Source organism: Carex rostrata, chromosome 27 (genome assembly GCF_964058835.1).
Source record: "Carex rostrata chromosome 27, lpCarRost1.2, whole genome shotgun sequence".
Classification (NCBI taxonomy): Eukaryota; Viridiplantae; Streptophyta; class Magnoliopsida; order Poales; family Cyperaceae; genus Carex; species Carex rostrata.
Window position 1 is genome coordinate 5,798,721 of NC_135944.1, and position 15,510 is coordinate 5,814,230.

At 31.3% G+C, this 15,510-nt stretch overlaps 1 protein-coding gene across 1 annotated transcript; it reads right to left on the reverse strand.

Moving 5' to 3' along the window:
• Positions 1–5,084: 5,084 nt before the first annotated feature.
• On the reverse strand, positions 5,085–8,203 carry LOC144545079 (squamosa promoter-binding-like protein 10). The gene is made up of 3 exons (XM_078293634.1): positions 7,737–8,203; positions 6,325–6,489; positions 5,085–5,306 (listed from the first exon to the last, which is right to left on the reverse strand). The coding sequence occupies exons 1-2, from the start codon at positions 8,135–8,137 to the stop codon at positions 6,372–6,374; spliced, it is 519 nt and encodes a 172-aa protein (XP_078149760.1). The 5' UTR covers positions 8,138–8,203; the 3' UTR covers positions 5,085–5,306; positions 6,325–6,371.
• Between the last annotated feature and the right edge of the window lie 7,307 nt (positions 8,204–15,510).

Here is a 15,510-nt window from a genome sequence, read left to right on the forward strand (position 1 = left end):
CTTTCATTAATTTTAAATCCATCAACCTTCTAAATTCATAATTCTCAATTTATCCTTATAAAAACTAAAAGAAATTAAATGAAGCTTCTACTAATATCTCTCCAATTGATCTATGCCGATATTTTTGAGAGGATGCATATATTGAAATTTTTCAGAGTAAATTGATGTGAAGCTTTGAGGGTAAATATGTAATATTGAAATTTTTGAGAGGATGCATATATGAAATTCCCTCTAAATTTATGAAATTAGCATTGGTATGGATAAAATAAGTTTTAATGGAGTCAATTTTTATACTAACATGTATTTGATTGATGAGACATTTTAAAAATTCGTGTCAGATTAAAAATGAACCGTACGTTCTAATCTCACTCTACATTCTATGGGCTTCGTTTAAAATATGTATAATTTTTATTTTTAAAAGTTTACATATTATTTTTTAATTTTATTTCTCAAAATTACAATGCTAAATAAACAAAAACTGTGCCTTAAAAAGGTGTGGACTGTCTATATATCATTTTTGAAATTGAAAGCCATACATGATCAGACCAAAATAAGATATATGACAAATATGACTAACAAATTTTTTTTCTCAAAAATAACTTTTTTTTTTCTATTGAAGTGTTTTTGATTTACTCAAATTTTCTCGGAATTAAGGTTGAAAATAGAGAGTTTTGGAAAATAAATTGCCATGTTATTATTGTTTATTATCAAATTATTATGATAAAATTATGGTGTATGTCTTATTAATAATTACTAATACAGAATTATTATTATTATTTTATATTTATTTTACCAATTATTACGTCATTGGCTTTATTTTGTCGTTGTTATTATTGTTCATTTTAACTTTTATATTTTTTCCAAGCATAAAACCTAAGTATTTTCTTGTAAATATTTTTCTTATAATGCAATCTTTATAGTGGGCAATTTGCCCCTAACCTTAAAAAGGATTAGAGCTATTCATTATCTTTTTCTTATATTTTTCTTGTTCAATTTTGATTGTCCTATTCATTATTTTTTAAAGTTTCTCTATGAGGGTTGTCACATATTCATTTCAATAGAGCTAAAAGTTGAAACAAGGTTCTAAATAGCGTGATATAGCAGCTCAATAGAGCTAAAAGTTGAAACAAGGTTCTAAATAGCGCGATATAGCACTGCTATAGTGTTTTCGGACCATAAAAGTTATAACACTGTTTTTTCAATCAGTCCGCTATGACACGATAAACACTATTTAAACTTTGAGTTGAAGTAATGTATTAATTAAGATTACTATATATAACCAATGTTAATTTATCAGAAGTTACATAAAAATATAAAATGCAACATGATAATCAAGGTTCTAAATAGTGATTATCACGTCATCACAGAAAAATTAAAAAAAAATTTATCACAAATAGCGTAGCTAGTAAAAACTATCCTACATAGCTTTTATTTTTTTGAAAAATTATATTATATAATTCTACTAATTATCAACATCATCTAAAGTCTCATGGAACAATAAATAACACCAAACTTATTAAGAATTATAATATCTATATTGAACCAGTGCAAAATCCAAATTTATATTTCATACACTATTTATCTTTTTTATTCAAATAACCTAAGTATCATGATATAAACTAATTATTATTATTTTTATTCAAAATAACCTAAGCATCATGTCATAAACTATTTATATTTTTCATTTATAAGCAAAAACAATCTGGACACTAAAAAAAATTGGTCCTTAAAAGACATTTTCAATTTGGGCCTTGAAAAAAAGCCTATGTAGCATAGAGTGCGCTATTTGTGCTACACGCTATGCGTTATAGCCAGTGTTTTAAAAATCGGTCTATTCGGTCGAATATTCGTATTCGGTTGGAATTCAAACAGAAAATGAGTATTCGGTCCAATATACGGTTTTGAATATTCGGCTGCATATTTGAATATTCAGTCGCATATTCAGCTGCATATTCGACCGAATTGAGATCAATATATAATTATTTTAGTATTTCATTTAGTATGAGATGAGGATCGATATTTTAACATTTCATCACCAGTTTAACATGTACAGTCAATCATAAATACTTTATTTGTATACAAATTAATATGAATTTTCTTTTAAAATCCACATATATAAATCCGAATAAAAATCCATATATGCGGCCACATATCATATATGCGGTATGCGGTAGCTTTCTGAATACCGCATAAGAACTGATTATTAAAACAGTGGCTATAGCTGTCGTAGCTGAAATAATGTATTTTTTATCTCATAGCTTAGCATTTAAGATCTAAAAAAAAGATATAGCACGTTATTTAGATGATAACAATGGTTTTTTTAAGCGTTATTATTTAAATAAAACAATTTGCTTGTCATATATGGAATTAAGCAGTGTGATGTATTTATGGTGGAAAGTAAATATGTAACTAAAATAAATATAAATTAAGAGTTTTGTAAGAACAACAAAAATATATACATAATTCTACATTAATGACTAGGGTTGATCTGTCATGGTTAGAGACTTTTGAGGAGCTCGATCCACTGATTTGTTTTAATCAGTACCATAGATAAGTTTAGAACTTTGTAGAGATAACAGCATGATTATTATAACCTACTTAGTGGTGAGAAACATTAACACTCACTTGGAGGTGAACTCATCCAGCAAGTCTATAATTAACAATATTTTGCACTGCTCCAACTTGCACACCTATTTCCATAGTAACATGGTATGCATTTTATTTGCAAATAATTTACGAATAAATTTTTTTTTTTTTTTACATTTTCAAACCAAATACTGAATAAAAAGAAGAAAAAAACGTAATATATATCTTATTCGCTAATAAAATGTGAATAAAACACGAAACAAACAAGAAAAAAAATAAAAAAAATTTGGATTTATTTTCTACTTTTTTGTGATACCGAATCATTTTCGAATTATACCCGAATTATTTTCAAATCACGAACTTTTGATCTCATTGAACCGAGCCCGAATAATTCATTTGTCATTATGCCTATTTCAGATAACAATGAATCAATTGTTAGTCCAATATTTTTATTTAATTAAATAATTTTCTCAAATATTATTCTTATAATTAGTAATTCAAACTTAAGAAAATATATGTGCAAAAATAGTACCTTTAATAATTATATATTTATTTATAAAGTCAAAATTCATGTTAAACAAAATAACGTACAATACTATTATAAAGTTATGGAGGCACAATATATAAAAAAATATTTTTTTCTCGCTTTTTTGCAAGTTAGTGCACAATATATATATCTGAAGGTTAGTTTATTTTTTGTTTGTAAACATTAAATAAACATTAAATAAATAAAAGGAGCAATCACTACTTAATACTTAGACTTGATAAGTTTTTTGTACAGCTTATAGTTACAATTAAAAAAGATAATAAATACATCATTAATTCTAATTGCATCTTGCTGATTAGTCTTAAGTCTCTCCACAATTTTGTCCATATATATTTTCTAAGTTTCTTCACTAAGAAATGAGAAAATTGGTATAAACTGATGCATGGTTATTTTTTTGTCACTTCTTTTTGCATGTTAGTGTTTGAATTTTCAATTTGTTTTTACTCATCCTACATTCCTCTTTTGTTTTGTTTTGCTTGTTTGTTTCTTTTTCTTTGTGCGAGGTGAGAAAAATGGTGCTAATATTTGTAAGAATAATTAATTCAGCGTATTGAAATACATTCAGATCTATTTGCATATTTTGTCTTTATGATTTTGTCATTTAATATATTATTGTTTTCTCTCGAACTTATGTAACTAAAGTCACCTCAATTTCTTTTTTACATTAATGTCTAAACATCAATTGTAATTTGTTTCACAAAGCAACATAAATTTGACCATCAAACTATACATGTCTAAAGAACCACCACTAATACAGTTACTATTTCACAACTGGAGTAAGTTCAACAATCAAAGATTCTGTACTAGAGCAATCAAAAGAAAGAATATATACCATTTTTCATTCTGCAAGAAAAGTCGTTTTATAGTTATATTCTAAATACTTATATGCCAACTCTCTCATGAGTAAAATAGGTATGTCATAAATTTAAAATAAAATGATTTTAATAAAAAAAAAAATTATACACTCTCGTATTATTCTTGTGTAAGTAACGATACAAATAGATAATTCGTAATAGAAAACTGATGAGATGAAATATTCTCTTGGAGATGAGGCAAGTGTGCAGCTTTGGTGCTGCATAGCAGCCTTGAAGAGTGAAACATGGAGTAGGCGTGGCAGGATAAGGATGAGAAGGATAAGTGGGTCCCACGTAGAAAATAGCTATAAATATCTCTTTCCAGCATAGTACTGACAATGGACTAGTATGAATGTGCGACATATAATCGTTATCAAAGGGAAACGTGTACATGGCCCCACAGGTTTGGACAAACAACACGATATTTTGATGAAATCAAAATGCTATTGTTAAAGTGTTAAACAATGAACCATAAATATCCCTCTTTAATGCTGCTGATAGTGACAAAAGTAGTTATTTTTTTTACTTACGTAGTGATTTTAACTATTTTATTGGATAGGTAGAAAGAAATATTTGATACAAAAAATACTAAAATAATTCTAAAAAAAAATATAAATTTAGTCCACCTGTACATTTTCATAGATGGATCATGTAATCCGTTTTAATTTTAAAAATAAAAATATAAACTAAAATACAGACTAAATGTGCCCAATGCAAAGTACCATAACCTCACTCTATATATCATATAAAATAATATATTGTATTGGGTACTTTGCATTGGATCAATCCGATGCTCGATCAGAACTGTCCAATGTGCATCAAAATTCGTGCATGCAACTTTAACATTCTTAATGATTGAGTGCTACAATATATATATTATAAGCTATTTAGGCCCGGGTAAATTAATCCACTATGCTAAACGAGACTAAAACCAACCATAAATTGGAAAAAATATTGGGCTTTTAAAGGCCCAATATTCATTTAGGCCCAATTTTGCAAAACCTCAAGTTCCATAGATTACAAATGCAAGAACATTTTGCATTTGCCAAGTGTTAACTACATTTACACCAATCAGTAGAAAAACAGAGAGCAAGTAATGACAGAAGAGAGGGAGCATTGATTTTCCACTAATTAAATACAAAAAGGATTGTAAATTATCCATTAGATCTAGATTTCTAATTTCAATGGAGGTGGATTAATCATAGTTGTAGCATTTCTTGTTTTTTATTTTTTTTCCCTGTTCTTAGAACCCTAGAAATTTCTCTTCTCTTTAAATGCTGTGTGCTGCATTGCTTTGCTTTTTTAAGTGAAGCACAAATCTGCAATAATGATAATGTTAATTTCAATTTATAATAAAAGGAAAAGATAAGGTAAGATATAGGGGTGTCAATGGGTACAAAAGAGGTCAGGTGGAGGCACTTTCATACCTTTACCCGTACCCGATAAGCTAACAAAAAAATCTTGCCCGTACCCTTCTTATCAAAGTACGATACGGGTCGAATAAACGGATAAAAGAGTGCTATTGAATAGATATAGGGTAGGAAATAAAACTATTATCATATCATGCATCATTAACATACAAATATATATTTCTATATACAATTTTTATTTTTAATAATATTACTGTACAAGGTAATGGGTACAAATAGTCTTTACCCGTACCCGTACCCATGAGTGCGTATCCTCTGAGATATCTCAACTTTTGCGTGACCGACGTGTCCGGTGCCTATTCGGAGGTGGTGTAGGGGGTCAGTGTTATGTGTGCTTTGAGATTCGTGCAGAACGTATTTAAACGGTTGGGATTTTCCATAAAGTCACGCAAAGTTTGAGATATCTCAGAGGATACGAATTCCTTACCCATAACCAATAAACTAACGAAAAAAAAAAATTAACCCTTACCTGTAACCAATAAGCTAATGAGAAACTCGGTAACATTTCAGGTCTATTACAGTATATGCTTAAAAGAAAAGTTCTTTTTACAATTTTCTAAAATTAAATAAAGTGTGCTTTTTTGTTCAAGGGGTAGGATTTTGACACAACCACCAATTGTTTGAAAAGAGAAGGTACTTCAGGAGATTCCGGTTAATCTGGAACCTCCGATTGAGATCAGAAGGGTCCAGATTAAATCTGAACCTCCCCTAAAAAATGACACTTCACAGTTCCTGATCAGATTTTGCCAGATACCAGTCAAGTCAGGTACAAGCATAATCCACATCTAATAATAGCACCAATTAACTCTATAATTTTATTACAACTTCTAATAAAAACAAATGGTGAACCCCACGTAATGATAAATCCATTTGAGGAAGAAAACTAAAGCAAATGTTAGACATGTACCAGATATGCATGGCAAGATGAAGAGACCCGAGAGGCTATGAAAGATATTAGAGCTGCTCCACCTCTTCATTGGATAAGGTGTTGAGAGTGCGGAGGAGGCGTCGGCGACACAGCTGGCGCCGACAACTCCTTCTTGACCCGTCAAACTCTGTCAATTCATGAAACCTGCTCATTTCATGTTTACAAAGATTTAATATTTAATGTAAAATAAACATAGAAACAAGTCATTTATAACCTGCAGTGAGGCTATTGTACTATGCATAGCGCAGATTGGTCCGTACTATGGATCAATATCTCCGTTTTCAAAGTTTGAATTGTTGATATGAACTGTTCAACATGATCTCCATATGAAAATGTACTTGTAGAACATATTTTAGATATGTTACAAACTTTTTATTTATTTTAAATAGGTAGGAAATCACAAAAGATAGTAAAAAAATTATAAAAAATGTAAAATTTATTATGTTAGTAGATTTTCACATGGAGATCATGTTGAACGGTTCAAATCGACTATTTGAACTTTGAAAATGAAGATATTGATTCATAGTACGAACCAATCCATGCTATGCATAGTACCATAGCCTCACTCTAAAACCTATCTAAAATAAAAGAACCAATCCTGTGCTTTATTTTCTTATTTTTGTTTGTTTAATAATACCATATTGCATATTTTTTTTCCTTTATAGGTCTGTACTTGTAAAACTAGCATGTTAAGCCAAAACCTAATTCTCTCCTACATCTAAATGCAATTCTAGATATATAAAAAAAAATCATTTAAATGTGGCAGCCCCAGGTTTTGAAATTAGCTAACATAATGACACAGCAGCATTTAAACCAGAATTCACATCCCTTGAGATATCTAAACTTTGAGTTGATATGCGGAAAATCTTAACCGTTCAAATCCTTTCTGCACAAATCTCAAAGCACAATAATACTGACCCCTTTATTCCGAATAGGCACAGAAAAAAATATTGGCCCAGCTTTAGAGAAAATTTGAGATATCTGAGAGGATACGTACCAAATTTTAAGTTTTTCCAGAATACAGGGGCCAGTATTATTGTGGTTTGAGATTCATGCAGAAAGTATTTGAACGGTCAAGATGTTCCACATATCATTTCAAAGTTTGAGAGATCTCAGCAGATGGGAATTCCTAAAATTGGGCATCTTAAGTACTACTGATTAGCATACCAGTAGATAATTACATATCATCTGAAGTACTACTGTTTAGCATAGCACTAGATAGAGATGATAAGTAATAATCTACTGGTATGTTAATCAGTAATTATCTACTGGTATGCTAATCAGTAATTATATCAGTAATTATCTACTTCCTTGACCTGACCTCTATAGACTTCTAGTGTACCAAATCATTAAAACATGGAAATACAATAAAGGAGATCTAGATTTGATACCGGCTGCATTGCTGACAGTACCGTTGCTGGGTCCCATTGAAGAGCACCGATGGCGCCTTTGAGTGCTCAGGGCAAATCCGATGCCTCTGGTAGTACCTTCCAACAGCATTCGCATCAGCCGTGCAATCGTCGGCCTGGCACCGCCAGTCCTTCATCTGTTGTTCATTGAGCACAGGTTGGGCCGCCTTTCTCGACTTCCCGGCGGTGGTGGTGGCGGTGGCGGCGGTGGATGTGTCCGATGGGAGGCTCTGTACCAACACTGGCACGTAGATTATCGTAGCAGATGCAGATTCGGATTTCGATTTCTTGAATTTGGATTTTGGATTTCGGGTTTTGGGTTTTGATCTGGTGCCCGATTTGTTGGTGGCTTGGATTGGGGTTTCAGATTTCTCGGTCTCCATTTGAGAAGTGTTTTGTCGAGATTTGGAGGTGAGAAAGAAAGAGGAGAGGAGGAGAAAGGAGAGAGTTTGGATCCTCTATGGTAAATCCTGTGTATTTAAATGTAGAGCTAATTGAAAGATAGGACCTACACAGTTTTCTTGGAGATGTCTAACCTGCCAGACGAAGTTGTACACTCTGTTGAGACACGGTTAATCGGAAATCTAGAAAAGAAGAGAGGAGTTTAGATCCTCTATGGTATATACTACCTAATTAAATCTAAAGCGAGTGAAGAGATGGGATATACACAGTTTAAAACTTTAAATTGAGATCTCAGCTTGTCATGTACATGCCACACGAAGTGTTATACTCTGTTGACCCACGGAAAATTGGAAATCTAAGGAAGGAGGAAGGGAGGTCAGAGGTGGATTAGAGTAGGATCTGGTGAAGGTTAGCACTGGGGAATCAATATTTTTGGGTTGGGATATAGAAAAGCCCAGAAATTTAATGGGTATTTCTGCAAATGCCCAACAGTTCGGTGTAGAGTGAAAAAAGTGTCCTGCCATGTCGTACCGTGGCTAACACGTCGTGACTTTGGTCTCATGCCGTATCATGCCGTGATCAAGTTAATTTTTTATGTGCCGTGTTGTGACTAAAATATTAAGAGGTGGTCATGACACGTGAATGATCATGCCACAGGAGTCATGCCGTGATTAACCATGCAGTGGCCAAACGTGACTCGTGTGACAATTTAATCATAATTTATATCAGTTTATTCAAAATTCAACATTTGATAAATATTAAATGGTCTTAATTACACATGACTAGATCTTTTGCGTGACGTGCTATGTCAAATTTTCTAAAAATTATCACGACACACGAATAATCACAGCACGGAACACGCGAGTCACAGCACGTAATCAACTCGTATGCCGTAACCGTCCCGAAACAGAGCCTCTGCCGTGCCATTTTTTCCACTCTAGTTCGTGGCCCATCATGACTTGCTAGTTGCTGCTACTGCTTCTCTGTCTTTTTTACACCTAGGTCCCCAATTAATGGAATATTATGATGATGGTAAGAGATACCGAACTCAATTTCATTAATTCTCTGCCCTTTAATTTTGATACTTATATCTAGGGATGGTAAAAAAATCCAATTGACTCGGCGACTCGGTCTTACCCGTCCAGCCCTTTAATTTCATTAATTTTTTGCCTTTTAATTTTGTGGAGATTTGGAGGTGAGAAAGAGAGGAGGTTAGGAGAAAGGGAGAGAGTTTAGATCCTCTATGGTGAATCCTGTGTGTTAAAATGTAGAGCGTGTTACAAGATGGGACCTACAATAGTGACAAATTAATTATTCGGGTTCAGTTCGACGAGGTAAAAAATTTATGATTTAGGAATAATTCAGAATTATACAATGAGTTCAGATTAGAAATTAGGCCCATCAATATATGAGATTAAAATTTTGGACTTTTGAGCTTTCTTTTATATGAGATTAGGTTCAAGGGCGGATCCAGGATTTTCGTCAGGAGAGGTCGAAAAATATCGAATCAGGTTTAAATAACTTATCGGATTTAAACCTATTAACTAATTGGATACTTAATAAAAAAAAATACTTTGACTTATATTTTCCAATACTCTGACTTATAATTTATGATGATTTAACTTAGAATTCTAATTATCAATTATAATTCAAGAAAATTTATTTTGACTTTAACACTAAATTTAACCCGAAATACAAATCAAACATCTAAATGGGGGCAAAAAAAATTCCAGGGAGGAGCAAAGTCGATCAGTACCAATAGATCACCACTAAAACTTGAAATCCAGTGCCCCCCCTCTGGTTCTATATTGGGTCCGCCCCTGATTAAGTCTATCAATATAAACAAGCTTTTAAAATCTAGAAGCAAAAATATTGTGTCCGGTTTTTACTTCTTGCCGCATCCATAGTCCCACATGCAAGAAAGAAATTACTGAGAGTGTTAAGGTTTTTATAAAAGAAGGTTGGGGTGCAAGCGGAATAGGTACTACTTGAACTGGGTCAAAGGGTCATCTATTCAAGGATGAGACTCGTGACCTAAGTTCTTTTGCACTGGCAAGTGGCCCACAAAAGTAAAATTTGTTTAAATATCGTGAATAATTTGTTAAAAAAGCGAATAATTCGTAAAATTTGTGTTTTATTCATAAAATTCGCATTTTAATTGGTCAAAATGTTTGGTCAACCGAATAGTTCGCTATTTTATTAGTGAGTCTACGGTACCTATAATTTTTGAAAAAAAAATATATTAGTACTCTTACTTGTGATTTATAAAAAAAATTCTGATAGCTCGAAGTCCCATGATATTTCAAATCTTACTACTAATTGACACTTCAAAAGGTTTGAAATAAACCTCTATATTTCCCAGAGTTTGACTAATGGAGTGACCTTTTGTTTTCAAACAAAGAAAAACATTATGAAGAAACCAATCCGGCCCAAAACATAGTTATTTTAAAGAAGGCTTTTATAAGGACATCAAGACAAAGGTGAACTGATCTGAAATGCTATGGGCCAGAATGAAGGATCAACTCTAGCCTATCAACTCGAGATTTTTTTTAAGTCAGAGACAATAGGACTTAAGATGAACTACTTCTGGGCCCACCACCTGGATTTCCTGGCCCACCAAAGTAGAAGATGGCAAATGTGAAGAGCTCAAATGGGAAAGGCTTTTGGTCCACAGTGAACTAAGGCAACAATTAAAGAAGGATGAGCATTAAATGAGATGCAGTTGTCAAATAAATACTTATTAGAGGAGAATCTCAAAGGTCAATTGGCACACGTGATATGCTCCCTCTTTAGCATACTATTCTTTGGAAAATAAAATTATAAAATTAATTTGAACAATTTGATAAATTTAGAAATTATTATAATATGAATTGAAAATTAACTATCGGATAAAAATATTTTGAATTAGTAAATATGAATTGTAACAATTGAGAAATTATTATAATCTGTATTTTAATGCTTAAAAAAATAATTATAATAAACAACTGTACATAGTACGAATTTTAAATTAAATGACATATACAGCCTTTTTTAATGAAAGATTAAACTAATGATTCCAACAGTATAATAATAACTATATGATAGTTCAAACATCTAATTATTAGGTAATATGCTTCTTTAAGGAAACAGTAAAGGGTACACTATTGACAAGTATATGTGTAAATTTTGAACCCACAATTAGGCCAGTTTGTCCTCGGTGTATAGGAGAAAAAAGAAATCTTAGAAGTGCTAATAGTAAAGTAGTCAATATTCAATGGAAAATGCCTCCAATGTCAAACTAAGCTATGAGTTACATGTTTCTTGCAAATATACAAAAAAGTTGGTAATTAGATGCTAACATTACAAGGCGCTATTTTCATGCAGAATGATAAAAGATTGTTTTTTTTTTTTTTTAATTTGCAAATCTCCCAAAAATCTGATCCAACTGAAAAAACAATCCAAACTGTCCAAACCCAAACACTCCGCCCAATTAAAAATTGTGTAAAATGCCAATTGCCAAAACCCTAAACCGTAAAAACCAAAATGTCTTATAAACTACGAAGCTATATATATATATATAAGCACCCTTGTGCATTAGACCATAAATCATTGATTCAAAGTCTAAATGACCGATTCAAACCGTTCATTTTGTTCTCCATATTAATATGTGCTTGGAGACCAAATTTTACATTTTTTGAAATTTTTTTACTATTTATTAAGCCACCATATGCTAGATTTTGTGTGATACTTAGATAACTAACTCACTAGTACAAACCGATACGCTACTGGTAAAAATACAACAAGCTGGTACAAACTATTAAGCTACTGGTACAAATACAACTCAGTGGCATCAATGTTTCTTGTACCGGAGGTCTGGACCTGTTGTCTGGAGCGCTCGGCAAAGTTGTTCTCCTTTAGTTTAGGTTTCTTTTTATTTTATTCTGTGGTGGGTATTTTTTATTCTACTTTTTTTTAGATGTTTTTATCATTTTCTCTTCTCTGGTTAGTTTTTTTAGTTCTCCTTTAGTTTTGCATTTAATGGATTATCATTTAGTTATAAACATTTGGAACTAGTACTATTTAATGTTGTATGAGGAAGTATGAATACTTGTTAGTGTCGATATTAATATTAATAGGCGTTAACAAGTGTCATTTATAAACAATTCATGCATAAGTTATATGTATGAATATTTTCTTGAGTACCAATTAATACATCTAAGCACCAAATAGATTAACTAATTTAAGTTACTTTACACCATAACAATTCACACTTCAATACATAATTATTAATACTTAAAATTTTAGATATTAATATTTTTACTAAAACTATAGGATTGATGATTGTGCGGTGGTTACATATGCGCTTGTGATCCCCATAGCTATCGCTTTCAAGTGACGTATGTGGTCTCCCATGTAGGTAGTGGTCCCTATGTAGTTAATGCACGGAGCACATTTAAGGATTTCTCAGGAATATCTTACAACATAAAAATTCGCACTTCAATGCGTAAATATGAATACTTATATTTTAGAAATGAACGTTTACAACAATTACAGCGCTAACACTTGCAATGGTCGTTACGCATCTGTTTGTCCTTGGTGTTTTGCATGTGGTCCCTATTTGTGGTCCACTTTCAAGCGACATTTGCGGTACACCAGGTAGGTAGTGGTCTCCCAGGTAGTTAATGTCCAAGAAACGTCTGTGGGTTTCTCATAAATACTTTAAAACATAAATACTCATACTTAATTATATGAAGTATGAATACTTGACATTTTAAAGAAAAATACTTGATATTTTAGAGATGAATATTGGACAAGGTATAAATACCTACTTGACGAGTTATGAATACTTGCATATCGAGATATGAATACTTGAACGACGAAGAACCTGAAAATACTTAAAAATAGAAATCATTTGAAAGATAAAATTATGTAGAATACATTCGTGGTTTTAGATTCACAAAATTTCTCACAGATCGTTAGAAATATTGACGAGATTAAACAGAGAAAAAAAATCACTTCTAAAAACATGTAAAAGATAAATGTGTGATTAGAGAAAATAAAGTTGATGTCCATTTTTTTTTTAATACATGATGTTTTAGGTATGAATACTTAATATATTATTTAGTAATACTTGCGTGCATAAGTATTCATACATGCATGTGTAAGTTGTAATTTTTTTCAAATATAAACAATATCCCAAGTAATTAGTGGTCCCTGTCATACTTTACGCATCAGTTAGCCAAGGAACCTTTAGCGGACAGAATGGAGGAGACGGTTAGTCACTCCAAATATCATTTATAGTCATGAGAAACTAATTCAACATCATTTTTTCTTCTTCTAAGACTATCTAAGACTTCCAATTTTTTGTAAGATTATAAAAATTGCCAAAATCAAATTGCATGTGTTAATCTAAACTTTCTGCAATTTCAAAATTAATTGGAATATATTTCAAACTTATAAATAGCATGGTTCACAAATAATTCTTTCACTATTCATTTTAGTTGTGTCAAAAATGTATACATCCCATATCAGATATTTGAAATCAAATAAATACTTCTATATATTACATCATTGAATTGTGAAAACAAGATAAAGTGTGAATACCGTATCAAGAAAGTATGCATCTCATATGCATAAATTAATCATTCCATATCATATTCACATATTCATATCAAATATTTTAATTACAGTAATTAAAAAAGGAATAACATAAATATGAAGTATTCATATTACAACTATCATATTATATCTATTAGACACTCAAGTATTCATTTCAGCAAATTTTAAATAAAAACCAGTAAAATTAACATAGTACACACACACACACACAGATATATATATATAGAGTAAGGCTTGGGTGCTATGGATAGCATAGAGGCCTACGGTGCTACGGCTCAATATTCGAGTTTTTAAAATTCTAACGGTCGATCCGAACCGTTCATCTTGTTCTCCATATTAATATGTATTTGGAGACCAAATTTTACATTTTTTGAAATTTTCTTACTATTGTTTAGCTAGGTAGAAAATCACTTGATCTAAAAAATTCTGCACCATTCAGATATTTGATTTTCTACCTATCTAAGAAAATAGTAAAAAAATTTCAAAAAAATGTAAAATTTGGTCACCAAACACTTATTAATATGGAGAACAAGATGAACGGTTCGGATCGACTGTTAGGATTTTAAAAACTCGAATATTGAGCCGTAGCACCGTAGCCCTCTATGCTATCCATAGCACCCAAGCCTTACTCTATATATATATATATATTCTTGAAGTATTCATCCTTATCACTCTAGTTCATCAGATTGTACGGAAATAAACATCAAAAGTTAAACGTAATTAAAAAACGATTGAAAATCAACTACAAATAGAGATGTCAGATGCTTCAAACAGAAATCACAAATAAAAAAATACAAAACGAAGATCAGAGATTATAAATCAATTGAGATCGCACTAATGAGTTACCTGACAAAAATTTCAGCTCGCCAGATTGCCTGACAGCATGATTGCCTGAGTGGAGCGTTGAGATAAGAGTTGAGAATTGAGAGCGCCTGAGTTGAGATGTGAGACTGACAGAGAAAATCGCCTCAGACTCACCTCAGTAGCACGGAGAAAATAAAAAAATTAAAAAAATGGTAGGTAGACGAGATACAGTATTACTTGGTAGGACCCAGTAGTTAGTTAAAACAAGTATTTTTTGGTAATTATGGAAAGACAGTTAGACAGGGGAAAATGGGGGAATGTTATGCGGGGAATTATAATTACTCTTTTAATTTTTTTTTGTCCTTTGATGATTCTTGTATATTTTTCCGACGATCTGTGATTAATTTTGCGAATATAAAAATATACATGTTTTGTACTCAATTTTATTTTTTAAATGAGATCCATGAAAAAATACTTTCAAGTTATTTTCAAATCATTGTTTTATTTTATTTTTAAAGGAAAGGCCATGAGCACTTAAAATTCTCTAGATTTTAAACGTCAGTCTATGGCCTTTTGAACCTGACATGGAAACTATTTAAATGTTTGACACAACTACTTTTAATGATTGTATACAGAGATTTAAATGCATGTGTGATATTATATGATCGATATCAAAAGTTTAAACGCTTGAACATAATAGTTTAAATGGTAACATCAAAGGTTTAAAAGCTTGAAAATGTAAAGCGCTCATAGACTTTACTTAAAAAAATGATTTCAAAATAACTCAAAAGTATTTCTTTATGGATCTCATTTGAAAGAGAAAACTGAGTAGATAACGTTTATATTTTTACATTCTTAAAATTCATCACTGATCGTCGAGAAAAATAACGAGAATAATCAGAGAAAAAAAATTAAAAAAAATGGGTAAAAGAAATATTTTTTTTTTGACTTG